Raw genomic sequence first — 18,434 nt, 5'->3', positions numbered from 1 at the left:
GATCACAACGAGAGTACAGCTACTTTATTGCCCTGTCTGTCCGTCTGCCAGGTGGCAGACAGTGAGGTGAAGGCAGGGACTCTGCAGCTGACAGTGGAACGGCTGAGCGGGGCCCTGGCCAAGATGGAGGAGAGTGAAGGAGCCCTGCGTGACAAGGTGCAGGGCCTGACAGAGGCCCTGGCCCAGAACAGTGCCAGCCTCAGCAGCGCCCAGGACAAGAATCTGCAACTGCAGAAAGCCCTGAAGGCCTGTGAACATGAACGGCAAGTGCTCCAGGTACGGGGATTCCAGGTCTGTCTGGGTGTGGACCCCAGTTCCATAGGGCAGGTTTGGAGGGATTGGTAGAGAGCCAGCCAATGGGCAGTTAGTTGGAAACCCTGGGTGTTTCCAAAGGAGCCAATCAATGAGAGGGAGGATAGGGCCTAATAAGAGCATCAGCCAATGAGAGGAGGGAAAATGAGAACAGCCTACGAGTACAGGTGAAGGTTTAATGGAGGAGCGTTGGGGTCTGAGGCATCTCCACCTTATATAGGTCAGTGGGTACCTGCTGTCTGGCTCACCCTCCAGGTGAGATGACTACCTGTTTTATGGGCTGTGAACCTGGCCTGAGCTCCCAGGCCAGCCTAGCACCATCAGCTCCTGTCCCCCAGGAACGGCTGGAGGCCGCTCGGCAGGCGCTATCTGAGGCCCGGAAGCAGAACAGCTCCCTGGGCGAGCAGGTGCAGACAATGCGGGGCGACCTGGCGGACCTGGAGCTGCAGCGCGTGGAATCTGAGGGCCAGCTGCAACAGCTGCAGGAGGTGCGGGCCAGTGTGGGCCCCTTCCGTTCCCAGGACTCAGAGGGTCTCGGGGTGGGGTGGGGACCTTCCCACCTATCTCAGCCCTATCCAAACCCAGTTCTCAGCCTGTTGGAAGAAGGAACCCCTACAACCCATGAGTCCGGGAAGGAAGCATGATACCCCCATTATAGAGATGAAGAAACTGAGGCCCAAAGAGTGACAGCTCCCTGGGGCAGGCCTCACAGTCACCTCGCCGAGTGAGTGGGCATGGCAGGCTGGCATCGTCCTCCCCAAGCTTCAGACGTAAGCCCCAAGCTTGAGGCCCAGAGGGATTAGGGACTTGCTGGCTTCTGCTGCAGGTGCTGCGGCAGCGACAAGAGGCTGAGGCTGCAGCCCTGCACAAGGCCCAGAAGCTGCAGGACGAGCGGCAGCTCCTGCAGGAGCGCCTGGGTGGCCTGCAGCGCGCGCTGGCTCAGCTGGAGGCCGAGAAGCGGGAGGTGGAGCGGTCAGCCCTACGGCTGGAGAAGGACCGGGTTGCCCTCAAGAAGACACTGGACAAGGTAGGCTGCTGCCCAGAGTCCTCCCCTCACTTCCTCTGGGTCCTAGCCATGGTTGGTCCTAACTGCATGTCTCTAGGGTCTGGGGTCTTCGGCCTCTGCCCTAACACCCCTCCCGGAGCCCCTTCCCCTTCCCAGACCTCCCTCCTTCCTGGGCACCCTGCTTCCCTCCTGCTGTCCCTGCCTAGGTGGAGCGGGAGAAACTCCGCAGCCACGAGGACACAGTGCGGCTGAGTGCAGAGAAGGGCCGCTTGGACCGCACACTCACGGGGGCAGAGCTGGAGCTGGCCGAGGCCCAGAGGCAGATCCAGCTGCTGGAGGTCCCACCCCTGCCCACCCAACCCTGGACCCCACCCTCACCCCCAGCCTGAGTGCTAGGTAGTCAGTCCCAGGAGTTACTGATAGTCAGCCCAGGGCCCTCAACCTCAAAACCCACGAGCCCAGACTCTGGAGGGGGTGGCCCAAAGATTCCAGAGGAGGGGTCCTCCGCAAAGCAGAGAGAAGAGATGCTAATGACCAGTTAGCACGTGAGCCTGTGTTTTCATATGTGTTGCAGTCATGTAGAAGCATGAGTGTGTACAGATGTCTTCATGTATGTAGATATATGTAGGAGTTATTGGGCTTTTGCACATATTCCTGCTTCTGTGTAAACACAGGTATTTGCATGCTTGCTTTTGTGCCTGTATGTATATGGGCCTGTGTTTGTATGCGTGCGTGTGTGCGTGCGTGTGTGGGTGTGCGTGTGTATGCCTGTCTAGGTACCCTAATCTGCAGACCAGGAGGCCAGGAGCTCAGGGACAAGCACTGGCTTTGCTCCAAGGGGCCTTCAGGCTCCTGCCCTGGGTGCCCGACATCCCCTTGCGCATATGCACACATGCACACGTAGGGCCAGACCTCGACTAGTGGCCTCCCCTGCAGGCCCAGGTGGTGGCACTGGAGCAGGACCATAGCCCAGCCCGGCTGCAGGGGGAGGAGCAGCAGCAGCTGGAGCTGCAGCAGGAGGTGCAGCGCTTGCGCAGTGCCCAGGTGCAGACGGAACGCACCCTGGAGGCGAGGGAGCGGGCCCACCGGCAGAGGGTGCGTGGGCTGGAGGAGCAGGTACTCAGGCCTGGCTGGGCTCCAGCCCCTCCCCAGGGGGCTGCAGAACCAGCAGGACTCCCTGCCTTGGCAGTCTGGGCCAGGGTGGAAGTGTGAACCTGGAGGAGGAAGGGGACGGAGAGGAGGAGAAAAGTGGGAGGGCTGAGCGTGACCTCTTGGGTATAAGCACCCATAATGGAAATGGTCTGGTGGATCTATGCTGGTGTCAACAATGGCTGGACACGGGCTCAAGTGATGTCATTGGAACTCAGCCCCCTCACCATGGCTCTGCGTGCTTGTGGCCTATGCCGGGCAGGCCCTCTCCCTGGGCCGCACGGGTGGCCTCAGTAGCTCCAGCCTCGGGTTATCCCAACAACACTTCATCCCAGGAGAGAGATGGTCTTTTTCTGAGAGCAACAGCAGAAGTCCCAGGGATGCTCCTCATTGGCCAGCTTTGATCACAGGCCCCTTCCTGACCATCCCTGACCCAATCATGTCTGCAGGGCCAGGCTGCTCTGGTAGGCCGGCCTGGGTCACAGGTCCAGCCCTGGAGTCAGGCTAGTGCCAGGCCTGTCTGAGTGGTTAGTGGAGATGGGGTGACCCCCATATTGATGCTGAGTAGTCAGAGGACACTGACTACGCCATGGAACAGAAAGAGAAGGGAAGAAAATACCCTGGTTCTTAGTGAGACCTGTTTTTTCCTGGAACACGCAGCATTGGGTCCCTTCTGGGGTCCAGTGGCAGTTACCCCCCTTTTCTCTGAAATCAGGCTGAGGACCTGGGCTGGCCGGGCTGGCTCTACCTTCTCTTTCTTTTCCAGGTATCTACTCTGAAGGGACAGTTGCAGCAAGAGCTTCGAAGGAGCTCAGCGTCCTTCTCCCCCGCCTCCGGCCCCCCAGAGAAATGAACGCCTTCCCAGCTGGTGTCCTGGGGAGCAGCCCCGTGGCTGGGGCAGGAGAGGGACCGCCTCTCTAGCACAATCCACTCAGAGACTGGGCCTGTCGGGGCCACCAAAGCTCTGCTGGGGGTGAGGAGGAGCCGGGTGGGCAGTTCTGCAAGGCGGGGACTCGGTGCCAGGCCAGACCCAGAGTAGCTTCCTGGTATCATCAGAGCCACCCGCCATCTGTGGGCACCCCATAGATGAGCCACACCAGATTGTATGAGATCCTTCCTGAGAGAGGCTGAGCCAAAGCCAGGGGTCAGAGACCCAGGCTCTGTCCTGCTTCCCGGAGATCTCTCCGCCTTAGTTCAGTGTTTGTTAGAAATTCCTTGGAGTTCAGAGTCCCTGTATTTTTATACCTTTTTACAACGTTAACTGTTCAGAACTGTTGTGTTTTTGCAACAAGAAGACCCTATTTTCTAAAAAACCGTTTTGTGCAGATGTGTCCCTTTACTATCAATGTGCCGCATCCACCTGGGAGATGGGAGGGGAGATAGGTGGGGCCTGGGGCCAGAGGGATGGGGCCTCCCAGTGAGGGGCTCCGGGAGTGGAGAGGCTTTAGAAAGGCCGGTGGCACTTACCAGCCTCAGGATGTCGGGGTGGGGAGGCCTCCAGGGTCCAGTGCCACCCACCCCATTTAACAGATGGGGCTGTTGAAGCTTGGAGCTGTGACCCAACCCCTGCAGCTTGACTCAGCAGCCGGAGCGTTCTCCTCTGGATAGCGACAGGCTTTCAGGGACAGGAAGTTTGGTGGCCAGTGCAGGCCTGGGAGTGAGCGTGGAGTCTTGCCCTGGCTCTGCTGAGTGGGCTTGGCCAAAGCTGCTTAACCTGTCAGCCTCGGTCTGCTCATCTGTAAAACGGGAACCTGCCCCGTGGGATGGTTATGGGGAGGCAGACGTGGAAGGTGTTCAGTGTTTGCAAGGAGAAATGACCCGAATCCTTGGAGTCAGGTTCTGCCCCAGCTCTGCCACTTCTAGCTGTGGCCCCTTGGGTGGGTGACTTCATGCCTCTGGGCTGTTTCCATGTCTGTAACACGGGGATATTTATTGTACGCACCACAGAGGCCCTTTAGGAGGGTTAAATAGGATTGTACGCGAGCACTCATGCAGAGCCTGGTCTCCACATGCTGGTCAGCGGGAGGTATTCTATTGGCTTGCCGTCTTTCTCCCTGCCAAAGCTCTTAATCTCAGAATCCACCTTGACCTCCTGCCTTACACCCTGTATACACTCTTTATGTTTCCACACAGGTAGCCTCCCATCTTAGCTTGCACCCCTGTGATGATGGGGGACTCACGCCCTGACAATGAGAAAGCTGTGTCCCTGAACCTTCTATATGTGACACACACACACACACACACACACACACACACACACACCCCACCTACCTTCCTGGCAGGTCAGAACTAAAGCCAGTGGGTGGAGAGGCAGGGCCAGGACTGCAAAGGCCAGGCCACTGGTCACCTGAACAGTCCCTTCTCCCCAAGGGGCCAGGTAGCCTCTCAATGAAGACAGTGTTGGAGGCACCTAGCTTCCCCCTCTGTGTTCTGCTCTGGAAAAGTGACTCTGAATCTTTTGTAAAAACTTGTTTTTAATTTTGTATAAAACAGAGGTGGTCTATGCCCGGGGGGCTGTAGGGAACCCAAGCAGACCAGCTGGGGTGAGGAGCATAGCCTACCTCAGAGGGACTGAGAAGGCACATTGGAGGCCCAGGTTCCACCAAGAGGCCTGGGAGGCCCCCCACCTGGGGGCGAAGACCGGGCAGTGGGGAGTCCCCACTGTGGCCACAGGCTGGAGGAGGGGCCGGAGGCAACCCCCAGCGTCTCAGTCCACTAACTTGACAGAATAAAAGGGATGTCAGGCTGGGGAGAAAAGCACCAGGTCAGGCAGGGCCTGAGGGCCCCAGATCCGAGGAGGGGCCAGGGCTCAGGGTGCCTGCTCCACCCTAGCAGCCCCCACAGCTCCTGGCACAGGAGGCTGCCACAGATTGGCACAGGCCGCTGCTGGCCATCACACCACATTTGGAGAACTTGTCCCGACACAGGTCAGCTGTTGGGACAGGAAGGAGTTGGGGTCAGGGTGAGGCTAGGCGATAGGAACTGCTCCCCTGTCCCCAGCCCTGCTGATCCTGATTTCAGGATCCCCTGGAAGTGGCGCTGGGCACTTAACACGAGTTTAATAAACATCAGGTGGATGGATGATGAGTGGGCAGGGGGGAGGGGGAGGCCTTGGAGGGAGGGGCTTCCTACCTCGGAGGAGCTCCTCGTGGGCACAGACTGTGCGGACACAGATCTCCTTGTTGATGACATACATTCGGCGGAGGCTGTGGGGATGGGGCCAAGGGAGTTAGTCCCACCCTGACCCAGCCCTCACTGGGAGCCTGGACAGGCCCTGGCATTGGACCCAGGGAGTCCCAGGCCCCCAGGCTATGACTCAACCAGAGTCGAGCTCAACTTCAGGATTCACTCTTTCCCCAAGCTCCACCTGGGCTGGCTGGAGCTGCCCCCTCCACCTCCCCCCAGGGGCTATGCTCACCTGTAGAAGCAGACCTCGTTGAGACACTGTTTACAGGGCTTGTGTATGGAGTAGAGGCGGGTGCAGGGGTACTGCTCCTCGTGGCAGTCTGGGTGATAGGTGAGATCAGACTGGAGGCTTCAGCTTGGGGCTCGGGGCTGAAGGGGCAGCCCCCAACCTCACCCACTGGAGACCGCCTCTCTCAGGGTCTAGGTATGGCCTGCACCCCCTGGCCCAGCCTAGACGCACACATACACACACACACACACGCCCAACGCATGCACACGCCGTATTATTGGACTTGCTGGGACTGCCCAATTTTATACAAGGTATTTACAGATATACAAATTCACAACCGCACTTTGAAGCATATATTCAAACACATACAAACACACACACATGCGCACGCGCGCGCACACGGTCACAAAAGTCCAAACCAACCTCCCAGGAGCACACGCTACCGCACTGAGCTCAGGAGGGGGAGACAGGATCTCACAGTCTCGCTCTCTCAGGCTCTTGGCCTGCTGAGCCAGCCTGGGCTGCCTGCCTCTCGTGCCTTCCCTGCCAGAGCACCACGGCTGCCAGGAAGCCCCCAGCATACTCCCTGCCCCTCCCCAGCGTCTGGGAGCAGAGGGCCCCTCCCAAGGCAGCAGCCAACTCAGCCTCCAGCCAGGCCCAGGGGGATATCCCAGAGCTGCCTAGGGGGCCCTGGAGTTGCTGGCCTAAAGCTGGGGCACATCTGCAAGCCCCCCACCCCACCACCTACCCAGCAAGAGCAAAAGACTTGGCTGTCTCTGTGCTACCAGGGCTGCACTCCACTCCACCCCAGCTTCCGGGGCCATGCTTATTTCTCCAGCTGTCAGGAAAGCTCTTACCAAGAGGCCCGGGCTCCGTGGGCTCCGTGTCTGCATTTCCTGGCTCTAGGGTTGGGAAAGGGGCAGGCAGAGATCACTGAGGGAAGTCTATTCAGGGCAGAATGGGGGGGTCACCTCTCCCATCCCCGGCACAGACCCCCAACTCCCAGGGTTGACAGGAGCTTGTGGCCTACCAAAGGTGGGGGCCGGGATGACTTCCTGTTGGACTTGCTGCTGGGACTGGAACTGGAACTGTTCCTCGGAGGGCCGAGGAGTTGCCTCTGCAACAGGTCATAATGGGGTCTGCTCCTTCTCCCCTTCCCCAGGGCTCCATGGGCTCCCCCACCCAGATGCCTGCCCATTCTATCCCAACCCCACCCTTTACCTTGATAATCATAGTAGTCCGGGTTGTCTGAAAACAAAGATGAATATGGAATCGGGGGTCAGGCTAGTTCCCAGTCCCAGGGGCAAAGCAGGGCTCCCCTGAGCCAGGGACCACCCCTGCCGAGATTTCACCCTACCCCACCCGGGCCCCGGCTGAGCCATGCACATCTGGGGAGCCAGACCTTGATGATGTGGCAAGGGGCTGGGGGTGGACATCAGGGGAGGTAGGCAAGGCCTTACCGATCTGGTCGCTATAGTGGGTATACTGGACGTGGTCTGGGAATGGCGGCAATGGGTCCAGGTCATATTGCCCCTGAGCCAGCAGGCCTGCTGGGGGGAGGCAAAACATGAGGAGGTGCCCAGCAGGGAAGGACAGCAGGGTCCCTGAGGCACTTCTGGGAGGGTAGATAGAGGTCAGGCAGGCCTGCGAAACCTGAAGACCCTTGTAACCAGACTTTTAGACCCACAGGATCCAAACTCTTTCTTCAACCATAAAGGTCCTTACACTCTCTGGTCCTGTGTCACCTCACTGACATCATCCTGCCCATCTCCCCCACGCTGGCCTGCCGGCTGTTCCTGGAACTCAGCGTGCTCCTGCCTGCCCCAGGGCCTTTGCACTTGACTCTCCTTAGGCCTATGATCCTAGTTACCTTCTCTTTCAGATCTCAACTGAAATTTCAGCTCTGCTAAGAGGCTCTTGCTAGCCCACCCACCCTATCCATCTCATCCTCCTGTTTACTTCCATCATAGCACTTAACACAATCAGACATTTATCACGTCTACTTGATAATATAGGCCTCCCTTCCCTACACTGGCAGCGCCACTAGGGCAGAGATTTGCCTGTCTGGTTCATTGCTCTATCCCCAGGGCCTAGCCCAGTGCCTGGCACATAGTAGGAGCTCAACAAATATCTGTTAAATGAATGCATGTTAGGCCTGGCAGGGCCTTTTGATCCCCACTGATAACTCCTCACTTGACCAACAGGGACCCCTCTAAGGTGAGGATTGTATAGGGTGGTTGGGCCCCAAATGGGTCTAAAACCCAGGCCTCCAGACTCCCTGCCTTGGGTGCCCCCTACTCCCGCACATCAGCTCCTGGAGGGTCGGTAAGTAAGAAGAAAACATGAACTCCTGGTGCCTGGTTGTGTGTCTCCAGGATCCTGCCTGCCTGCTGCTGGGACAGTTAGGGTGAGGGCACAGGAAATGCCTCAGATTTGGGAGGGGCTGGCCAGGAGGCAGGGGCCCTGGGACCCGGGCAGCTGAGTTCTGTCCATAGGGCACAAAAAGACTCACTGCCAGCTCTCTCCTGCCACAAACCTTACTCTTGCCCACATAAGGGGATCCCCCACCCCATCCCCAGGAGCCACTTACCAGGCAGGAAGAGCAGGAAGAGGTAGGCAGCTCTCATGGCTACACAGAGAGACGGGCTGGGCTGACGTCAGAGGACAGCTAGAGGAAGAGGAGGGGACGAGCTGCACCCCAGGCCCACTAACCCAGGCCTACGGAACCCACCTCTGCTCCCCTGAATTCAGCCTGGAGAAGGAGGCCCTTGGAATAGAAACCAGGCATATGGAGGGCCTGGGGATCTGGAGGGGGAGCTACTTTGGAGGGACATCTGCCCTCCCTGGTGGCCCTCTGAATGTTCAGGTCCCAAGGGACAAGACCTCCAATTTGGCTTCAAGGCTGATCCTGACAAATGGACAGACCCTACACTGCCCCGCTTAGTAAGGGGACATTTCTAATCCCCCACCAGCCCTGACCCCGCTCTCTGTACCCACTACCACACCCACCCTCTGGTTCAGCACCTCCCCAGGTGTCTAATACAAGGATCATGTGAATCTCTGACCCCAGGCCCATCCTGGGGACCCCAGCCCTGTTTAGACAACATCACGGCCCGGACTCAGCAGCGTCTGCCAAACCCACCACCTGCTCCCAATTAGCCCCTGGGCCCTTGATCAGCAGGAAACTGCATGCACAGGCCCCAGGGGCCCCTAAGGGAGCCAGGCCTGGGCAGGGCTCCCACCCCCAAAAGATTCCTCTCCTGCCAGGCCTCCCAAGACCTGGCTGTCCATCAGACTCACGAGACTGTGGTCTACTTGTCTGCGGCAGCAGGAAGCACTTAGGGTGGAGTCTAATGAGGGCTTCTCTGGCTCCTAGAAGGGCAGCGCTGGAGAGGACCATAATGTCACCTAGCTTAGGGGTGCTGCACCCCCTGATATTGTATAACAGTGTGTGTGTGTGATTTTGGAGGGACAGGGGAGCGGCTCATAGCTTTCACCAGGCTCTTGAAGTTCAAGAACCCCTGGTTGAGTCCAGCCTCCAGTCTTTGGCCTCACAGTGGACTTGGCAGAGTCTACAGGTCCCCATGTTCAGTTCCAGCTCAGTGGAGGGCAGACTGTCAGCCTTCTGCTGGGAGGGCTGGGAGAGAGCCCACAGGGGTCATGTATCCAGGAGGCCCCCTCCCGGCCACAACAAACAGAGTTCTTCCAGAAAGCTACCCGGAAATCTACCTTTGCCACACTTCCCCTGGGGAATCTAGGGAGAGGGGAAGGACAGGGGCAGAAATGTAGACATCTTTCTCTCCTTGCCCCAGTCCCGAGACTTCTGTGACCCCTGCCCTTTTCAGGCATTCAACATCTCACTCCCTTCCTTAACCCTCGCTGCAGTCCGGTGAGGTGGGTGAGGTAACTGGGGGATGGGTGGGTGGAAGAGGAAGAGACTCAGGACTCAAGTTGCACCAGAGGCGGGGGACATCTGGCTCCCCACGTCCCCATTCCAAAAACCCTTGGCCTCCTCCTGGAAGGAGTAACTGACAGACCTGGAGCGCCTGCCTTGCAACTCCCCGCAGGGCCTCACTATCCCGTCCTTGTCCCCCCTGGCTGGTGGCAGCCAGGCTGGTCGGAGCTGTCACCACTCAGGGGGAGGCCCTGAGTTGGGGCTTAAGGGGCCTTGAGAGGTGCATGAGGGAAAAGGCCTCTGTCTGGCCCCAAAGCCCCTCCTTGGCGTCTCAGCCCCCTGCATGGACTCCCAGGAGGTCTGGCACCCAGGCCCAGGCTTCTTAGGGGAAGGGACCCAGGGCAAGGGGTGTGGCTGTAAAGAGGAGAGTCCAGTGAGGGCCGAGTATTATAGCTGGGGGTATCTCCAAGCACTTCTACACTATGGATTTTTGGGGGTAGGGGAGGCCAGGACCTGCCTGGGGAGACTACCCACTCCTTCTACAGCTGTGGACCCCCTCCTCTCTGGGTTCCTGGAGGGGAGGGAGGGACACAAGCGGGGCCTACTAAGAGCCCCCTGCCCCCACGCTCACTCGGACGGAGCCTCTACCAGCTCGGGAGGCCGGGATGGGGTCCGGCTGGAGGAAACCAGATGTTGCAGCCCGCACAGCTGGGAACAATCAGCCACGGACGCGCCCCGGCGCGCTCCCCAGTCTCTGATCTCTCTTTGTCTCTCCGCGTCTCTGTCCCCGCGCTCCCGCCACACACCCCTACCCCACCCGCCACATTCCAACCTCCCAGGGAGAACAAAAGCCACCCCATCCCCGACGCCCCCACCTCTGGCTCCCCCCGCAACACGGACTCTCCTCCCTTCGCAACTCAAGCCTTCCCCTCAAAGCGACCCCAAACTTCCCAAGTACCCTCTTAGCATCTGCTCAGACAGCCCGGGTTCAGGAACCCCGACAGCCGCCCCCCAGGATCGGGGACCCGCCTCTGGGGTCTCTCCGACGCCCCTGCCCCGCGCGGCCCGGGCACCCCGAGCGCTTCCCGCCGGATCCCGCCGTTAGGCCCGCACCTACCTGGCCGGGTCACTCTGCCGCCGGCTCCGAGTCCGCCCGCTGGAGCCGCCCCTTTGCCAGCTGCGAGCCCCGCTCCTGGCCCCCGACGGGCCGGCGCCCGCCCTCCAGCCCCGGATCCGCTGGGTCCTAACGCGAGCTCCGCCGCCCGGGTCGCCTCGCCCTGGGGTCCTCAACCCGTTTCTGGGGCGGCCTTGGGGTCTGGGGCGGCGCCTGCGGAACAAACGTTATGTCTGCTCAACACTTCATACTGTGCAGAACTGTGCTTTCTCATCTCCCCATCATATCTGGCCCCCAGTCAGGGGTGAGGTGGGTGAGGCGAGCGTTTTACCCCATTTTACAGGGAAGGAAAGCAAGGTTTATATAGGCAGTTCACCCACAGCCATTCAGCTAGAAGTAAGCCTTGCGTTCCCCTCTGGCTTCTCCCAGCTTCCAGGACACCCTCCCTGGCGCGGTGTTCCTCCTGCCTCTGGCTGTGCCTTCTGGGTCTCCTTAGCCATCTTTGGGCCGTGATGGGCTTCCATAACCAGCATTTCTTTTTAGAAGAGGGCTCTAGACGACCGGGCCTGGCCCCACAAATGTCCCCAAGGCACATCAGATCCAACAAGAATCTAAGTCCACTACCTCCCGGTCCTCCCCCAGACCTGGCCATCAAAGATGTTCCCATTCAGAGTGGCACCACCACTCTCACATTACATTACTCAGGCTTTGTGCCCTGCCATCAGCTTCTGCATCCAATCCAGCACCCAGCCACTGATTCTGCCTCCAAAATCTTTCGAGTCTGTCCACCGGGGCCCACGGTGGTGTAAACCACCATCTCTTGCCTGGACTCTGTAATAACCCCCAATCTGAGCCTTCCCAGGTGGGCCCTGCCCTTCCCCACCCACCTCAGACCCTGCCTGCCCGCTTCTACCTAAAGCCATGGTCCCCCATGGTGCCTAGGATCAAGGCTAAGCTCCCCTGTGGCCCCCAGGGGCCCTTCATGGTGGCCTGACTCAGCCTCCTCATTCCCTGCCTGGTCCCCCTCCAGCCGCACTCCCTTTTGGCACCTCTCACTGCACCCCGTCCTCTGCTGCCACTGGGCCTTTGCTCTGGCTTTTCTGCCCCTGGAACACTGGTGAGATGCACTTCTTTCGGGTTATGTCAAACACCCCCTTCCTCAGAGGAGCTTTTTCCATCTTTCTGTCACGTTCCTAAAGCACCTTCTGCTTCACTGCTCACAGATGTCATGTTGTCCTATGTCTGTGGGACCATTTGAAATCTGCCCCCTCCCCCCCACCATGAGCCTGTCAGCCACGTGAAGACAGGGACAAAGTGTTTTTTCTCCTCCTGGTTTTGCTCATTAGGCACCGTAGCAGGCTCAGGGCAGCTCTTCAGTAAATATTTGTGGAATGAATGAATGTACACTTGATTCTCCTGAAAGAGCCTGGCTATGGGGGCTGAGGGGATGGAGATCCCCTGCCTCTAGGGCAGTCCTTAGACCTGCCTGGTCATGGGAGCTGAGGCCTGAGGCAGGGGGGGTCAGGCTGGGAGGAGGAGACTGGGGTGCCCCTTGATTCAGGCCCTGCCATCAGATCTCCTTGCCTCCAGTCACACCCTCCACTGCCAATCCCTTACGACTCTTGAATGCTATTAGAAAGTAGTCCCTCCTTATCCGTGGTTTTGCTTTCCAGTTTCAGTAACCCATGGAACACGACCGTCTGGCAATGTTAAATAGAAAATTTCAGAAGTTTCATAAGTTTTACATTGCACACCGTACTGAGTAGCGTGATGAAATCTCGAACCATCTCGCTTTGTCTAGCCCGGATGTGAATCATCCGTTTGTCCATCGTATCCACGCTGCATACGCTCCCTGCCTGCTAGTCACTCAGTAGCCATCCCAGTTATCAGATCCACTGTCACGGAATCACAGAGCTTGTGTTCAAGCCACCCTTATTTTACTAACTGATGCCACATTCACATAGCTTTTATTACAGTATGTCATTATAATTGTTCTATTTTATTACTGTTGTTAATCTCTTACTGTGCCTAACAAACTTTATCATAGCTATGTATGTATAGGGAAAAAACATACCGGGGGTGCCAAAAAAATGTATACAAGTGGACGCTTTGGTCAACGTTGTTCAAGCAGTATGTAGTTCACCGTCATCACAAGTGTCTGGACGCTGATGGTCACCACTTTGAGCACCTCTTGTAATTGCAGAAGTCAAATGTGACTTGTATTCATCTTTTGTCAGTATTATTATTACAATTTTAATAATTTTGTCATGGGATGTGGAGTACATGTGGGGAGTGGAGTCAATGGAATTGTAAGAGATACATATATGGTGGGGGCGGTTGAATGGGGTGGGGGTAGTCACTCTGTGAGGGGTGAAAAAGTATATTGCATTGGTTTGTACACCTGAAACTAATAAAAAAATTTAATAGTTCTCCTTTCTTAAAATGTGTATAAATTTTCTTGGCACCCACCCTCTGTAGTATAATAGGGTTTGGTACTACCTGTGGTTTCAGGCATCTGCTGAGGGTCTTGGAATGTAACCCCTGCAGACAAGGGGGGGGGGACTACTGTATCCCATGCATCATTTGTTCCTGTGCTGGTTTGTCAAATGAATGAATGAATAACTATCTGCCACCCCCCTCTCCAGTATCTGTCACAGAGTAGCAAGGACTTTTCTCACCTGGAGTTCTGTGGGCTCTGGGGGCCAACCCAGCCCTCTGTGCCCGCCCCTAGCCCTTCACTGCTTGGCGTGATCCTGGTTAGGGTAGGAGGAAACCTCCTGGCAGAAACCCTGCCCCCTACATTTAACAAAAAGGGGGCTGCCAACCCTTGTGTCCTGGCTCCCAGATCCTCTCTGCTGCTTCCACCCACTCCCCTGGCCCGAGGAACACAAGCAGAGGTGGCAGCTATTCCAGGAGGGGGTGTGGGTGCTCTTCTCTCAATGTCCATGGAGACTTGTTCCTTCCCCGCTTGTCTCTCACACCAGGTTACACGCTGCACACAGGCAGAAGCCGTTTTTATTCACTGGTGTAGCCCATGTGTTTGGCACATGACTGCCCCCTCAACGCATGAATAATTGGCTGAGGGTAGGGGAGGGATTCGAACCCAGGCCTCTCCCTGTGTCCTCCGACCTCCCCTTGAACAGCAAATGCCACCCTGAACTGTAGCTGGCTGACTCAGTGCCCAGTGCAGGTCTGTGGATGTACCTATTACATTTCCTTTTTACACCCCATATCCCTTCTCCTCAGTTTGAGTCAAAATTTACTGAGCTCCTACGGGGTCAGGCCTGGGGATGGTGCCAGGGCTTCCGGTAATGATGTTGGCAGGGCTTTGGAGGGCAGGAATCAGCCTCTGTTTCCTTCTCGCCTGCCAGGCTCAGATGGGCCAGGTGACCGAGTTGCATCTCCGGAGTAGGGCTTGGCCAGTGTCCCGTTAGTGGCATGAGGGCAGAAGCACCCACCCTCCCCTGGGGGACAGCGCACGTGGTTTTGGCTGGGAGATGTGGGCTCAGAGCCTGGATTTTCATCTGAGGGAGGAACTGCACCACAAACACATCCCATGATGTGGGGGGGCGGGAGGAAGAGAACTGCCCCCATGCATCCTAGGTGCTAACACTTAGATGAGGCAAGTCTTTTATTTTTCTGCCCCTGCAGGAGGGGTGGAAGGTTAAGAGTCAAAGCAATCTAGCCTCACCTCTGACTGCTTGTGTGACCTCTGAGCCTCAGTTTCCATATCTGTAAAATGGGGACAGTAATCCACAGTTGTCGTGAAGATTAAATGACAATGCTATAAAATGCTTAACTGAACACCAGGCACGTACTCAACCTGGAAATATTATTACTAGCAGATGAGAAAACGAAGGCCCAGAGAGGGGGGGGTTGTCTAATGTGATCCGAAAAATTCGGGGGTGCCAGGAGGGCATCTGACTCAGTGGTATTAGGTAGGAGACAGGCACGGCTGAGCCAGGAAAATAGTGACTTTATTTGCTACACTAACAGCGGCTCTGAGGGGTTGGTTGGTGGCTGCTGTCTCTACGTGGGATGTCTGAAGAGGGGGACAATAATAGTTAGTATTTCCCCAGGTGGAGCAAGAAAGCCTGGGCCGGGCAGACTTGGGGCAGGAGTGTAACAACTGCCAACCTCAGGGCTGTGAGATTGGTGGTGGTGTGTCTCTGAGATGGGGCCCAGTCGTGGCTCAGAGGCAGGGAGATCCAGTGTCCCTCGTGCTGGACAGGATGCACTATCCCCTGGACCCAGTGGGCGGCGGCCAGGGCTGCTCCGCCAGCTCCTGCTCCAGCTGTTTGAAACGCTTCTTGGAGGCTCGTTTGGGCCGGAGCCACCGCAGGCAGGCTGGGAGGCACTGGTCCAGCACACTCTGCAGAGGACAGGGACAGTGGCACAGGGGCAGCTGTGGCAGAGTCCCATCCCCAGAGGGCCCCTCCCACCCCAACACATGGCGGGCCCCACCTCCAGCAAGAAGGCCCCCACGAAGTTGAAGGCAACCAGGCCCAGCAGCAGCAGCTTGAAGCAGGTGTCAGCGATGTTCCTCAGCATCAGTGGCCCCTGCAGGAGGCCGGGGACCAGGAGGAGGCCAACCAGGATGGAGCCCAAGAGCACCAGGGTCACCAGGAAGGGCACTGGGGGTGGGGGAGCCCGTCAGGCCAGGGAGCCCCCACCCACTCACACACAAGCCCAGGGGGAGCCCCCCATAGGCACCGGCCACCCCCTCACCACCACCCCCCACGCAGCAGCACCGTTGGTGTACAGCGGCTGGCGAAAGGGCGCCCCCTTGGACACAGCTGCAGCCAGGATGAGGTACTGGAAGCTGGACACAGAGAAGACCACTGTGTTCTCATAGTTGGGCAGGTTGTCCGGGGCAGGCACGGTCCTGTTCAGAGGCACGAACCTGGGGGTGTGGAGACCAGGGCTCAGGGAGCGAGTGTACAAAGGACAGGGCAAGGGTGGGATTTGGGGGTGGGCTCCCTACTCACCAGGGCTGGGCCACAGTCAGGAAGTAGCCCCCCAGCTGCACGCCAGCCACCAGGGCCACCTGCAGCAGCAGGCTGCTCAGCACGGGCACGCTGAGCAGTGCCCCTGGTGGCCGTGCCCGCCCCAGCGCCAGCGCCGGCCCCGTGCGGCTCATAAGCACGGCCACCGAGGTGGTGATGACCAGGTCGATGGCCAAGAACTGCATGTCGCCCAGGTTGGTGTTGATCTGCCGGCAGGGAGGGAGAGCAGAGGGAAAGGTGGCCCCGAGTCTGACGGGGGAGGCACCCGCCCTGCCCTTAGGGAGCTCCTCTCCCAGTCTGAGGGAGAAGGCAGCCCCGCGGACCTCGGGAGGCCCCCATCAGATGGGGCAGGTTCCCCAACCTGTAGCGAACTCCCAGCTTGAGGGGAGGCTTAGGCTGTGCCTTGTGGAGTCCCTAGGTTAATGAAGGACACACACATCCTGCCCTCGGGGACACAGGGACAGACTCTAGTATAAGATCTGCACCGCTCCATGGCCCGGCCTGCTTTCCGTGTAGCCAGGGCACGTGCTCAGCGCAGACAAGGCGAGGCGCCCCTGAGCAGGGAGACAGGTGGGTCCATAGGAAAGGGCTGGGGCCTTGGCTCTGTCCCACTCTCGACTCTACGTCCTCTGCCCCTGCCTGGGCTCTTGTGTCATTGTCCCCCACAGACGGGGAGCTCCCAGAGGACGGGGACGAAATGTTAGCACAAGACAGCCGTCACGTTTCTGAGAACCTACAGGCTCTGTGCTCAAGGCTTTCATCATCTCATGCAAGCCGCTGGCCACTGAGGCTCAGGAATCGCCCAAGCCATAAAGCTAGAAAGTGGCAGAGCAGGATTTGAGGCCACATCATCTATTCCAGACCCAGCCGAGCTCCTAACCACACTGCTGAGTGTCCTCGCCCTGGGCCTGGCATGGGCCTGCTCTTGGGCACGGCTCTGTGCAGGGAGCTCTGCAGGTACCCACCGTGTAGAGGATTAGAACGGATATGAACTGGGTCAGGCTGTACAGGGCCATGTACTTGAAGACGCTGAAGGATGTGTCGAGGGAACAGCGGCCTTCCCTGGGAAGCAAGGTATGAGCATTAGGGGGCCCAGGCTGGCTGACAGGTCAGCCCTCACCCACCGGCCCCCTGCCCGCCTCACCTGATGACCATGGGCACACACTCAATGTTGGCCACGCTCGAGGTGAAGGGTGAGACCACTGAAGCCTCGGCCTGGGACAGCGAGATGCCCACGTCTGCCGCCTTCAGGGCCCCGCAGTCATTAGCGCCGTCCCCACACATGCCCACGCAGTACCTGACACAGAGGGGTGGGCAGGCGTGGCCTGGGTTCACACGCTGGCCCTGAGCCTGTGAGGCGTCTCCTTATCCATGAAAGGATCCCACCCACCTCATGGGCTTGCTGGCAGACCATGGGATGGCTGGATCCCTACTGCCCGTATGGTGCCTGGTACATAGTAAGTGCTCAGTAATTAAGTGCAATTACTACTTGAGCATGACAGTCCCAAGAGCGCCTGCGTGGGTTCTCTCCTGAGGGCTTGTGGTGGGAGGCAGGAACTCATGGACCAGCCCGCCCCCCCGGGTCCCTTGCCCACATGCACTCACTGAAGCTTCTGCAGCTCGCATACCAGCTCCGTCTTCTGCTCAGGGGCCATGCGGGCAAAGATGGTGCCCTGGATCAGGACCTGGGAGCACAGCGAGGGGGGAGGGGCTGAGGCAGACACAGGGTAGGGGTGGGAGAGCCAAGAGCAGGAAGCAGAGCGTGGGAGGGGGGGAGGCCCAGGGCAACCAGGGAGGCCCGGGGCAGCCCTACCTTGGGCAGCAGCCTGGGGAAGTGCTTCCTAAGGACAGCAAAGGTGAACCCGCTGAGGGCCAGGTGGCTGAATCGGGGGTCTGGCTCCACGATGTAGCTTGAGGCCTGGTCAGGATCCTGGGGGTCCGGGAAGTTCAGTTCAGCTCCCCCTGTCCACCCCGGAGGAGCTGGGGCCTGGGTCAGGTGACACAGGGGTGGGGTCACCAGTGGGGTTTGTGGGAGGAACTCTGGGTCAGTCTCACCTTAGGCCCGTTCACAGCCGCAGAGGGCTCCACTGGCAGAAACTCAAGGGAGGCAGGCTGACCCCTCTCAGGAGGGGTGGCATGGACGATGACCAGACGCTCCTGGGTGCCCACCATGCCGCAGCTCTGGGCCACAGTGACAGCCGTTTGCAGGTTGTCCCCTGGGGGCCATGGGGCAAGGTCAGGGTCCAGCTGCTATCCAGGGGAAACTATCCTCACCCTGACACTTATAGATGGGAAATTGAGGCTGGACAGAACCCGTCTGCCATGACTGGCTGAGCGAGCTCAGATAGGTTATCAACATCTCTGAACCTCGGTTTCCTTGTCTACAAAATTAGACATAGAAGATCTTGGCTACAGGGGGCCTAGCTTTGAGTTCCACATATACTCCTTAGTGCTGTAGTACTTTGCTGGAGGGAGAGACAGAGAGACAGAGAGACAGAGAGAGAGAGAGAGAGAGAGAGAGAGAGAGAGAGAGAGAG

At 58.4% G+C, this 18,434-nt stretch overlaps 3 protein-coding genes across 9 annotated transcripts in view; 1 reads left to right on the top strand and 2 right to left on the bottom strand.

Annotated features, from left to right (window-relative positions):
- CROCC (ciliary rootlet coiled-coil, rootletin) overlaps positions 1 to 3,774 on the top strand; it is a 39,348-nt gene extending 35,574 nt beyond the window's left edge. The window contains exons 32-37 of the mRNA XM_019654929.1: positions 52 to 276; positions 651 to 800; positions 1,139 to 1,339; positions 1,525 to 1,656; positions 2,255 to 2,434; positions 3,234 to 3,774. Of these exons, the coding sequence (XP_019510474.1) occupies positions 52 to 276; positions 651 to 800; positions 1,139 to 1,339; positions 1,525 to 1,656; positions 2,255 to 2,434; positions 3,234 to 3,320 (975 nt within the window). The 3' untranslated portion in view covers positions 3,321 to 3,774. The remainder of the gene's footprint in view (positions 1 to 51; positions 277 to 650; positions 801 to 1,138; positions 1,340 to 1,524; positions 1,657 to 2,254; positions 2,435 to 3,233) is intronic.
- A 1,155-nt stretch (positions 3,775 to 4,929) lies between these two features.
- MFAP2 (microfibril associated protein 2) lies at positions 4,930 to 11,011 on the bottom strand. 7 transcript variants are annotated; one of them, XM_019654860.1, is made up of 9 exons: positions 10,895 to 11,006; positions 8,473 to 8,550; positions 7,343 to 7,429; positions 7,104 to 7,130; positions 6,913 to 6,999; positions 6,740 to 6,784; positions 5,886 to 5,973; positions 5,600 to 5,673; positions 4,930 to 5,399 (listed from the first exon to the last, which is right to left on the bottom strand). In XM_019654860.1, the coding sequence occupies exons 2-9, from the start codon at positions 8,507 to 8,509 to the stop codon at positions 5,296 to 5,298; spliced, it is 549 nt and encodes a 182-aa protein (XP_019510405.1). In that variant the 5' UTR covers positions 8,510 to 8,550; positions 10,895 to 11,006; the 3' UTR covers positions 4,930 to 5,295. The 7 variants fall into 7 exon arrangements, with proteins under 7 accessions (XP_019510405.1, XP_019510402.1, XP_019510403.1 ...); XM_019654857.1 differs by having other exon boundaries at positions 7,343 to 7,432; positions 10,895 to 11,005; XM_019654858.1 differs by lacking the exon at positions 10,895 to 11,006 and adding an exon at positions 10,736 to 10,802 and having other exon boundaries at positions 7,343 to 7,432.
- A 3,836-nt stretch (positions 11,012 to 14,847) lies between these two features.
- The window catches only part of ATP13A2 (ATPase cation transporting 13A2), a 21,588-nt gene continuing 18,001 nt past the window's right edge, over positions 14,848 to 18,434 (bottom strand). Inside the window, exons 18-26 of the mRNA XM_019654846.1 lie at positions 17,953 to 18,113; positions 17,711 to 17,827; positions 17,503 to 17,582; positions 17,042 to 17,194; positions 16,863 to 16,959; positions 15,880 to 16,103; positions 15,643 to 15,794; positions 15,356 to 15,525; positions 14,848 to 15,263 (exon numbers count right to left, since the gene is read on the bottom strand). Of these exons, the coding sequence (XP_019510391.1) occupies positions 15,129 to 15,263; positions 15,356 to 15,525; positions 15,643 to 15,794; positions 15,880 to 16,103; positions 16,863 to 16,959; positions 17,042 to 17,194; positions 17,503 to 17,582; positions 17,711 to 17,827; positions 17,953 to 18,113 (1,289 nt within the window). The 3' untranslated portion in view covers positions 14,848 to 15,128. The remainder of the gene's footprint in view (positions 15,264 to 15,355; positions 15,526 to 15,642; positions 15,795 to 15,879; positions 16,104 to 16,862; positions 16,960 to 17,041; positions 17,195 to 17,502; positions 17,583 to 17,710; positions 17,828 to 17,952; positions 18,114 to 18,434) is intronic.

The sequence above is a fragment of the Hipposideros armiger genome, unplaced genomic scaffold (assembly GCF_001890085.2).
Source record: "Hipposideros armiger isolate ML-2016 unplaced genomic scaffold, ASM189008v1 scaffold_232, whole genome shotgun sequence".
NCBI lineage: Eukaryota > Metazoa > Chordata > Mammalia > Chiroptera > Hipposideridae > Hipposideros > Hipposideros armiger.
Note: the sequence above shows the minus strand (reverse complement) of the source record. Positions and strands in the feature narration are given on the sequence as shown.

Bases quoted from the DNA above. Each gene is read 5' to 3' on its own strand.
- MFAP2 (XM_019654855.1), bottom strand. From the start codon at position 7,408: ATGACCTGGACCCATTGCCGCCATTCCCAGACCACGTCCAGTATACCC. The intron at 7,131-7,342 runs GTAAGGCCTTGC...CTTTGTTTTCAG, and splicing joins CCACTATAGCGACCAGATCG to ACAACCCGGACTACTATGAT. The intron at 7,000-7,103 runs GTAAAGGGTGGG...GACCTGTTGCAG, and splicing joins GGACTACTATGATTATCAAG to AGGCAACTCCTCGGCCCTCC.